Consider the following 11,857-nt stretch of genomic DNA (forward strand, 5'->3'; position numbering starts at 1 on the left):
TATTTTAATGTAAAAATTTTGAAATATTATTTGTGAGTTTTTTCAAGATTAGATTTTTTAAAGTAATAGTAGATATTTGTTTTTAATATAATTTTTTAATCAATTATTTTATTTAAAAAAATGTAATTCTACATGAGCGCTTAACTTATCTATAGAGTCTTAGTTTCTGAGAAATATTTTGTTTAAAGATTTTCTAAGTAAGCCTACCAAAATCTTATTTAAAAAAGAATATGTAATGTTATTATTATTAAATAAAAATAGTTTAAATTTTTTTATAAAAGTGTGGTGGAACGGGTTGGCTATAAGGGGTGATGTGGAGGTCAACTATAGTAATTATTATCTTAATAAGATTTGTATCATTATTAAAATATTACATGTCTCCACCAGTTCAGCTCACAATCATTTTAAGTTATGAATGAATCTATATTTTCAAAACATGAAATGTCTTTTTTGTACCGTACTGTTACAATATTAAAAAAAATCTTTTATTTTGAATACAAGTGCTTTCATGTTATTTATTGCACCATTATTTCTGTTGTTTTTCTAAAATATAAAGTAATATCAAGTATTTCTGTATATTTTCTAGTATATAAAAGTGATGTGATTTTTAAATCTCAAGTTGTGATTTATTTCCGAAAATGCCAACTCCACAGGTTACTTTCACATACGATTAAAACACGGGCTACACTTATCATGCAGTGTTCCGATTCTACTCATGTCCGATATTTCTTTGGGATGATGCATGGTGGGAGAGATCACATAATGACGGACATGTGTGGTATGCTCCATTCCAGGCCGTTGTCATCACTGATCGGAGTGGGATCGGAAAGCTGCATGATGCAGTGTGGCCCGGGCTTAGTTTGCAACTTTATATTGTATTCAAACTTCAAATTCAGGGCCGTATTTATGATCGATTCTCAGGAACACTCTTAGCCAAGAATGTTTTGTTGTGAACCAAAGGTATATTACTAGAAGTTGGTTACTATCTATGTTCCTAGTCTCTCCCTGCAACCATCTCAGTCACCATAACTCCTTTGCACTTCTTATTTCTTCCTGCAAATCAAGTCAAGTATCATCTTGACTTGAGGCACCTTTCTATTATTATTCTATTATTTTACAAAGGCGACTTCCTAGAAATATTTTAAGCCTAGGTGATGATGATGGGATGAATGATAATACAATGAAGGTAGAGTTATGAATGAATAAAAATTATAGGTTATGCTATCCACCTTGGTGGAGGGTTAGCCAAATCTTTAGAGACTGGGAGAGCCCCATAAATTTGTTGCAACTGGGAAATAAACCTGTTCATCTTCTCAAGCCTTCTGAGATCTGGAGGCATGATATTACTAAGCACAGGCAACCACTCAGTCTCTGTTGATCTCAATGTCCCACAACATATATTATCAATTGTATTTTTTATGCTTTATATTGAGATAGAATTTGCAAAATATAACATTGTAAAGGTGGGAAAAAGTATTAAAATTAACTACATTCGGATATCTCTATTTAATACCTTGATTTTATAGCCATGATTCAAAATGTTGACATAAAATATAAAAAAAAAATCATGCCCCCCCAAAAATGTTGATGGCGCAAATTGCGCCATGCCCCCCCCTTGTGGGCACCCCCTGGTAATAGGGCAAGGAAAGTAAAAAAGACTCAATTCTTTGGTGTGGCGGCGACCGTTTCGTGCCATACACACACACACACACACACACACACACACACACACACACAGACCAATACCCAAAAATCATGTTTTTAGACTCAGGGGACCTTGAAACGTATAGAAAACTTGAAGTTAGGGTACCTTAATTTTTTTGGAAAGCAATACTTTCCTTACCTATGGTAATAGGGCAAGGAAAGTAAAAAGAGTCAACTCCTCTGAATATGGTTCATGAGTTGTAAAATCGCTTCCATGTGGTTCGGAACCCACCTAAAACTGTACGTCCATTCATCTCCCACACTTAGATCGCCTCGTGAGTCCACGAGGCAATCTTTATCTGCGAGACTTACCACGAGGCAATCTGGTCTATGATCATCACGGTAATCGCTACACTCTGGCCCGCCCGTGATTTCACATTGGCACCACAGTGTGAATCATTGCTTCAAGCCCAGTGGAGCAACACTGGCATCACTGTTGATTGATTCCTTATTGATTCATACAATCATCAAAATGATAGGGAGGGAAAAATAAGGTACCGTAACCTTGTGCTATTCCTCACCCAAATTTAAAGTTACACATAGTCTGAAATAGGTTAGTTAAGTCTTGTAGTTGTTCACTTCAAAAATGTTCAGTCCTTAATTATCTTCACAAAGTATATTTTTAAATCTAGATGCTTAAAACCAAACATAGAAGAAATATTTCACATTATTATCACTAATATAGGAAATATTCACATATTAACAAAATAATTTTGCAGGACCAAAAAACAAACTATATTATTAAGTTGCTATATATTCCCATATGGCTACGTGGTCAAGGGCCACATGCATGTGAATTGAGCTTTGGCCTATAGATGTATGGGTTATAGATATATAGTTATAATAGATATATATTGAGCCAGAAATAAATTTAAATTCTTTACTATTTGGGCACTCCAAGTGTTATCATCCGCCTCATTACACACGCACAAGCCTAGAGATGTGTGCATCATCCTCAGTAAAAAAAAGAACTACTATGACTATCGGCTAGAGTTACCAGATAACTTGGAACATGAACGCCCTATACCATGGGATATCCTCTTATGCTATCTTTTCTCTATGATTGTACCGAGTGAGTTTTCCAAGGTGGGTCAAGAAAAACAACTGAAATTTTTAAAAAATTATAAGTTTATTTTGTAGAAGATTGTCATGTTTATGGTTCGGCAACTGGAACGGGATGATAGGCAATTTGATCAGGAACTGGAACGGGATGATAGGCAATTTGATCAGGAACTGCAACGGGTAAGGGCTGATGTACGACCAGTATGGAGGCGGCGTATTCACAGGAACGGGAACGGGAACGGTGATCGGGAACCGGCTCCTGTCTAGTGATGGTAGACTAGGGTTGCTGGGGCGGCGTGGTAGGCAACTGGAACAGGAACTGGAACGGCGTAGGGCTGGTGAACAACAGGTGTCTCCACTATGGGAGCCGTGTAAGCGACCGTTTTCACGGGAACTGGAACGGTGCGGTAGGCGGGAACCGGTTCCTGGACAACATAGGGCTGCTTGACTAGGGTGACCTGTGGCGCTGCTACGGCCACCTTCGGCACTAGAACGGGTGGCAGAACGGAGGCTGAGGTGAGGGCCACGAGGGCAAGGACGGCAATCTGAAATTTAATCGAAATTCATTATTAAAAATATAATTGTCAGAGCTTAATCTATAATTTATAATGAAGGAAAGAATTGGCTTATACCACTACCTCCGTAAACAAAGCCATAGTGCATTCTGGTGACGTCAGAACAGGTAGGGCTCCTACACCAATAAAAATTTGTTGATTTCAGCTGAGTGTTTCTATTAGTGTAGGAGCCCTACCTGTGCTGACGTTACCATCAACCACCTATCATCAACCACAACGTTACCATCAACCACTATGGCTTTGTTTACGGATGTATTGCTTATACGTACGGGATAGGAAATTCACGAAGACGCATCATCACGTCTGAACTACTCAACTGATTAACTTTAAACTTTCCACAAAGATTCTTAATTTACCGAGAATGATTAAAGGCCTATTTTTAATTCTTCAAGATTTCAGTAGTTTAACTTTCCAGTTTGTCAAGTTTTTAATTTGACCCCTGTGGAGCACAGGTTAACAGCTAGTATTAAATATTTTAAAAATACTTTCTGAGTAGTTGTCAAAGTGATATTGTAATAGTTATCCATACTGAATAACAAAGACTAGGACCCAGTAGCACAAAAGCCTGTTAAATTTTAATTATGATTGAATTCCACGTGAGACAATCAGAGAAGGTTTTTCTGAGAAGATAGCTTCTCTGATTGGCTCTTGTGACATTTAATCGGGATTAAAATTTAACAAACTTTTGTACAACCGGGTGTAGAAGTTAGACACACAGCCAGCCAGACAACCAGGTCAACCAGGACAACCAGGTTCTTTCCTTTATTATGGCATAGATGATATTGTAACTTATACTCCATCACCGGTCACTGTTTTTCAAAGACCTTAAAGATGCAGATGCAGATTTCAATTCCAAGTACGACACTAGCGCTGCATGTGAGTCTATGCATCTTTAAGGTCTTTGCTGTTTTCAGACCATGGCAGCCATCCTGGCAGCCAAACTTCGGCTGCCGGTTGGATGCCAAGTCCGTAGACCACACTGGTAGCCAAAACGTGGCTGCCCAAGTCTTAAAATGATCCCCAGTGACGGAGTAAGTGACTGTGACTTGGTTGCGTGTCCTGGTTGCTTATAGTCTAATAGACCCAAGGTATTTGTTGTGAAAAAACCTTGGAATTTTCTCTTTCCACTATTACTAATTATTTCGAACTAGCAGGTAACCCGTGCTACGCAAGGGTCTAATTAAAACTTGACAAACTGAAAACTTTACATACTGAAATGTTGAAGAATTGAAAATAGACCTATAATAACCATCCTCGGTAAATTAGAGAATATATAAATGTTTACATTTTATTAATTTATCAAAATTTGGGAATGGAATTGTTTTGGGCCAAGCCTGTTGTTCCTTCCTAATCCTATTTATATGATTTGTGATTATATCCACGAATAAATGAATAAAATGAATGTGCATAGTTTCAATTTAATCAGTCAAGTAGTACGGACGTGATGATCATAAGTGAATTTCCTTACGTGTTTAAGCCAGTTTCTTTCCTTTATTATGGCATAGATTATATTGTAACTTACAAGAACAACAAACAATGAGAGAAAATATTCAAGAGAAGATTCGCTTTGAAGTAGCAGCCTTTTTGGGGTTATTTTTTTCTCCAATGCAAGGAGACGATTGTACCCTATCCTACAGAGAGGACAAGCAAGAATGAACGAAGACGGAACTGACTGTATATAAATAACTATATAGATTCTAGTGTACTATATGGAACCCAAGCGATTGAAATGCGCCTTTTCTATTTTATTTATTATGTAAGTTGTTTTGTGTACAAGTACACACGTTCACACGAATGAGGAGGAGGGTGGTAAAAAGGCGCAGAAGAAAGAATTTGCTTTCACATGGGTATTCGTACTCTACCAGGGCAACAGAATTCTAAAGAAGATTATTCGTTGCCTCTATAGCTGCAATAAAGAATGTGGACATTCTCATCTCTCCTCTCTCAATCTCTCTCACTCTCTAAAGTTGATTTTACTTTGGGATATAGCATATATATTATTATAAATCTCCCACTTGAACCAGCCAACTTCCATCATTTGAATCAACTTATTTGTGGGGGAGTTTGTGGCTTGTAAATTTGGGGAATTTAGAGGGGTACTTCATTGGGTTTCAGGGGGTTGTCACCTTCATATTCTAACTATATTCTTTATGATCGTAGTAGGTTTTCCCTCCGAGTTTCATAAAAGAAAGAGTAAAATATATACAGATAGAGTACATTTTATGGTAATTACTTGGAGTATTACCACAGAAAAGAGAAACAATACACGTTGATCAGTGTTCAAGTACTCTATGGTATATATATAGCTTCTATCTATTTATTTTCCTTTTCAAGATATTACTCATGTAAAATAATTTAAACCTGAATTTAAAAAAATATTCAGGTGAATGAATAAAGAGCATGCAGCGTTGCACGCCTTTGATTTGAAAGAAAATGCCTGAAATGCCAAATTCTCTTGTGACAAATTAATCAGGAACTTAAAAAGAATCCTTAAAAAAGGATGATTTGCAACGAAATAATGGAATAAAAACGATTAATTTGTCTTATTAATTTGTTAATTTAAATCTTCTTATCATTTTGTCTTGTAACTAAATCCTATGATAAAAAAGTGAAAATACATAGTGGAGCGTTCAGCGTTGTCAGCGTTGAAGCACAAAGGTTAGAAGCACAAAGGACAAGGAAGGTTGGTTGTTCCTTCTTTTTTCTGCGGTTAGCTTGAAGCTTGCGAGTGTTGAGTGTATTTGTATTTAAATGGGTCGAACTTTTTGACCACTATCTAATACATGCATACTATCTATCTATCTACAAGATAGTATACGGTATATATAGTATATAATACTTTCAAGATTGAATGAATCAACAACAACCAACACACCCACTCCACTAACACAATCGCAGCTGCACTATGTGTATGTATGTATGTTTTTTTCACTCTATCCCGAAAACTCCTGGTGAGACTGACTGACTGACTGACGACTGACTGTGTCGTTCAGTAGTGAGAGTCGAAGAGCATTACCACTATGTCGACTCCAATACCAGGATTTCATAATCAACAAACAAGAGTGAAGTCACTCACTATCTCCACAGAAAAGAGAGAGAGTGAGTGTGTGCTTTTATCTCTCTTTCACCCAGAGTATAAAAGATAAAAAAGTATGACCAGAGAGAGACAAATTAATTTATTTATCATCAAATATGATAGGGAGAGAAAAAATAAGGTAAACTTGTGGTAATGTAATTCTGCTCTCACCTGATGATTTTGTTTCTTCCTATATACCGTACAGTACCCTTTTACTGAGAGAATGTTTACCTCAACTTTCGCATATCATCATCTATCATCTATCTATCTTTGCTCAAGTTGTCACACTAACATACAGAAGTCCTCAATAACGGATCAAATAACGTATTGTTCTGATAAATTGAACCATTATTGGCAGTTGAAGTTTCTTTGCTCAAGATGCTGTCTCACTAACATACAGAAGTCCTCAATCAACAATATCCAAATAACGTATTGCTCTGATAAATTCTTAATATAAGATACGAATTACATTATCAAAATGATAGGGAGATAAAAAATAAAGCAACCTTGTGCTCTCTCCCAAATTTGGATAAGGTTACATAGTCCGAAAAAGGTTGTATTTTAGTTCTTCAATTCACAAAATTTTCAGTCCTTTAATATGTTTTATATTAAATTTTATATATGTTTTATTTTAAAATATATGCTTCAAAACTAATAGAACAAAAATATCGCATCATTACTAAAATAGGAAAGATACTATACACTCAATTATTATTATAATCATCAACAAACACTCTCAAGATCGATGTTGAGATCAACACTCTCCCACTATGTTTTCACTCTATCCCAAGAATTTTGACATTAATTAATAATTTGTATTATAATGAACATCGTACTGCTGGTCTTTAGTGCTTAGCTTGCATGTAATGCGGACTATTAAAACGGGCCTATAAGACTAATGTGTCTGTAGGTTAGTTAGTTAGTTAACAAATAAATTGAAAAAATAAAAATACCAAAAAAACGTCTGTAGACAGACGACCACGAAGAGCTTAATTTATTGTTGTTGTTGATTTCAAATTGTGAGCGGGATAAAGGGGAATTAAATTGGAATCCATTGTGGATATATGACAAAAAAAAATGTGTTTTTTCAATTATGGAGGAAATCCACAATAAAAAATTTCCTTCCAGTCTATTTTATTTTATCGGAAATTAAATTGAATTGAGTTTTTGGACAAAATAGCCTGAACAAGTAAGTAAGGTTAGGTTAGGTTAGGTAGATAGCCAGGAAAGAACAACAACAACAAACAGTAGGAATCAAAAATATCAATTAAGAAATATTTTATATTAATAATTTAAATTAAATTATTTTAATTTAAACTAAGAAGATAGACAGACACAGAGACACAGCAGAGACAGAGAGAGTATATGTATTTATTTATAAGTAATCTAGAAGTTATCATAAGTATGTATAGAAAAAAGTATGTACAGAAGAAAAAAGTATATATAGAAAAAGTAGGGTAAAACGAATGAAGAAATCTCATCCTCACTGAGCAGCGAGAGAGAGGGGGGAGGACGACACACCACACACACTCCGTCCGACAGCAGAAAGTGTGCGACGACCCGACGACGTTGTGCGACTTAGACCCTTTTTCCACCAAACTTATCATTGGTTATACCAGGCTTTCATGAGAACACAGTGCATATCTCGCCCGCAGTTTGCGTTAGCAGAGAGAATAAAACTATTCTATATAGAAGGACAGAAGAGACTACTCTATCTATATTAGAAGTGATTCTTTCTTCCTTCTTTTTGGAAAGGAAAAAGTATGTTACTCCTAAATTCTATTTACTTTACTCCTTTCCCTATTACTTTATCCTTTACTCCTAAATCCCTATTCTATCATCTCGGAAAAAGTATGTTCTTTACTCCTAAATTCCTATTCTATTATCTCGGAAAAAGTATGTTATTTACTCCTAAACTCCTATTCTATTATCTCGGCTGTTATCTGCTATTGATGCGGGATTTACTATTTGTTATTGATTATATTCATAGTGCTAGATTCACAACTATCAGCTAGCAATCCCTATGAATAACATCTATGCTTCCCATTCGTGATGACTGTTAGTACTTCTATTACTTCTAGTACTTCTATTACTTCTATTACTTCTATATAGTTAGATAAGAAGTTAAATCTTTTAGAAGTTAGATCTACCCTTATCTCTGCTGGTGAATCTCACTGGGCGCCATTTTAATATTGGAAAATGACAACAGCAGCAAATTTTCATCAATATTACATCACTAAGCCATTTTCATCAAGCCAATTGAAAATAATTGATTGAAAAAATAAAAACGGTGTAAAAATTTTGAATTATAAGAAAACAACGACTATGTTATCAAGACAGTTGAGAATTAATTTACCAAAAAAAAAACAAAAACTGTTTGAAAAATTTAATTGTCATTATGGTAAGCTCAGAAACTATTAAGTCATTACCAAGGGATTCGACAATTTTGAATTGAGCTCAAATCATTGAATTTTTGAATTGCCAATAATATTATACGATTTACACCATACATGTTTGTTTTTAATCCAGATAAACTCGTGGTATTTGACTAGGCCTTTGACTATCTTTGACTTATCTATTGACTATTTGACTATCTTTGAATAGGCCCAAGGATAGTATCTTTGGAATAGGCCTGCACTTTGAAATACAGTCTCTAAACCCCATCCATTGAATGATCTTAACTAGGTCCATTTAAAGAAATTTTGAAAAGATACCTAATCGAATTATCCGTTTAACGTTGATTTATTGTAAAAAACTAGTTTTTTTTGTCTAGGGTAAGAAAATGTTTAGTGATATTAATGTTTGTAGTGATCAATGTTTGAAGTGGAAAAATACTTATTTATTAACACTTTTTTTATTTCTTATCTTTGTGATAAATTTATGTAATTTTTTTTGTATCTCTAAAGGTGCGTACAGACTTTCGCTCTGCTCTGCAACCGAACGTCACTCCAGCAGAGCGATTGATGATCGACCGGCGAGCAAGAGTCGTTCGACCGGGGAACGCGAGAAGATCTAACATCTTCCGTAACGTTCATGATGGGTGCGTGGGAGGAGCGACTGTAGTTCGATGGAGGAACGAGGGAGGTACGAGGGCGGTACGAGGGAGGAGCGTGCTCGGTGCGGGTTGGAAGAGCGTATATGTGTACGCAGCTCTAAATAGAAAGTTTGATTGATTGAACCACAATAGAGTAACATCCTTATGTTTCCATATATCGTTCGTTCGTTCGTGTCAGGTGATTATACTTGTATTATATGCCTAAATTAGAATAGTAATCCACTGTTATAGCAGCTTCGTCATTAAAATTAAAGAGGTCTTGTCGATTGCATGCTGGTGCAAGACGGCACTTTAGGAGGTGGTCATCTGACTGGATGTCTCCACAGTCACAATAAGGATCATCAATCTGCCTCCAAGTAGTGCGGTTTTCTTTAGTGCAAGCACACTCTGCTCTAAGGCGGTTCAGAGTTTTCCATTTACTGTACGGTAGCTCTGCTCCTGCTGGCAGTTGCTCCCTCAGCACTGAGTCAGTGGCATCTGCACCCTCATGCCAGAGTCGAATTCTTTCTTGTGGTGCTGAGGAGCCCAGCTCCTGTGTCTCTGTTAGGAAGCTGCGACGGGACTTCAAACGGTGAATTGCAGGGGTATGGCCAAACATTGGATGCCTCCATATATATAATAAAAGGAAAAATTAACTTTCTTGAATTGGCATAAAATAATTATTAAAAAATATCGTTATCACAGCTTAATATATAATATTATAATAAAGGAAATAATTGGCTTATGATCGTACGGGATAGGAAATTCACGAATGACGCATTATCACGTCTGAACTACTGGATTGATTAACTTGACATTTTGCATATAGATTCTTAATTTACTGAGGGCGGTTATTTGCCTATTTTAAAGGAAACTCCTCAAGATTTCAGCAGGTCATGTTTTTCATTAAAACCTTGCGGAGCACAGGTTACCTTTGGTTATGAATAAATATCACCAAAACACTGTATCAGAAATATGAAATATCCCTCAATCAATAGTGAAATGAATGAGATGTCAGTTCTACATAATTTATGTTTTAAAATAAAAATTTATATGGAATCTTCTCTTTCATTCCACCTATAAAATGTCACCTAATAAATGTTTAAATTTTTAAAATAAATTAAGTGGAACTGACATCTCTCATTTCACCCTAATGTTTAGAAAATTATACATGTATTTTCTATTTTTAAAATAGTATTAAAGTACCCTTTCTTTGAAATTAATAAAATAATAAATTAAAAATACAAATTATAACTTGATATAATTTGTATTTTAATTTATTATCTTATTAATTTCAAAGAAAGGGTACTATTATTCTATTTTATGAATAAAAATAAGTAGCCCTGAATTCATAAATTTCAAAAATCTATTTTCTAATCAATCCTCTAAAATAGATGAAAAACTACTTACAATGGCGACTTTCATGTTGATAGTGGAGTAAATCTTCGTAACACTTCACCGGGTGCCTATTACTTTGAAGCTAACTTCGTAACGACTTGAGACCAAGTTCAAGATCACAGACCTTGCTCACTTCTTTTATACAACCCGGAGGTAAAGTTAGCTTCCACCACCTCATAATACTTCTTTTCTACCACACAGATACAGGCTTGCCCATCTAACACACACAGACGCGCGCGCGTGCGCACACACAAACTAAATCAGCGCCCTAACTTACCTATATATAGTGATAGTTTAAGCTGTCAGAACTCCTTATGACAGCAATTCTAACCCTTGCCATCCAACCAATGCTGACAAATTTGTGTGAGTCGCAGTAAGCTAGCCACGCCCATAGATTCAAGGTGAAAGAATACGCGAAAAATATTCTCCGTGTGGTTGATACAAGAAACGATCTCATCCTGTTTATTATAATGTTAGCGTTATTATAGGATAACGTTTTATGTTACTTACATTACTTGTGTTACCTACATTCCCATCACCGGCGCAATTTAATCTGTATATTGATAACAATAATATTATAATTGACAATTACCTAAGTGCAGGGACACACGAGATTTTGAAATTTTATCAGAAGTATTTCACAAGACATGCAACTTTGAATATAGAAATTTGTCATTTTCTGTGTATTGGAATATGGGCTTAAGTACCGTACACTCAACAATAAATTTTCCATTTTTCGACCGAATTTGACTTATTAGGCATGATTTTGAACCGTCGTGACGAACCGAGAAGGATGAAGTGTAGTACGATGAAATCTGAGCATTGTGTCGAAAGTTATGTGTTTGAAATTTTGATCCTTGAGGTCTCCTTAAGCGCGCCTCTCCACTAGGAAATACTGAAATGAAGTGTATCTTACTGGTAATTCTAATAGAACATAATCTCAAGAACTTATGTCGTTGTGCAAAATATCAATGTGAGGACAATGTAGTTGGTGATGATGCTTGAAGC

The 11,857-nt window shown here is 35.5% G+C and overlaps 1 protein-coding gene across 1 annotated transcript; it reads right to left on the reverse strand.

The window, feature by feature from the left end:
- Nucleotides 1-2,814: 2,814 nt before the first annotated feature.
- Nucleotides 2,815-11,441, reverse strand: LOC111058871. The gene is made up of 2 exons (XM_022346452.2): nucleotides 10,862-11,441; nucleotides 2,815-3,311 (listed from the first exon to the last, which is right to left on the reverse strand). Exons 1-2 carry the CDS (start codon nucleotides 10,874-10,876, stop codon nucleotides 3,030-3,032), a joined length of 297 nt encoding a protein of 98 aa, XP_022202144.2. The 5' UTR covers nucleotides 10,877-11,441; the 3' UTR covers nucleotides 2,815-3,029.
- Nucleotides 11,442-11,857: the final 416 nt, after the last annotated feature.

The sequence above is a fragment of the Nilaparvata lugens genome, chromosome 11 (genome assembly GCF_014356525.2).
Source record: "Nilaparvata lugens isolate BPH chromosome 11, ASM1435652v1, whole genome shotgun sequence".
In the NCBI taxonomy this organism is placed as follows: Eukaryota; Metazoa; Arthropoda; class Insecta; order Hemiptera; family Delphacidae; genus Nilaparvata; species Nilaparvata lugens.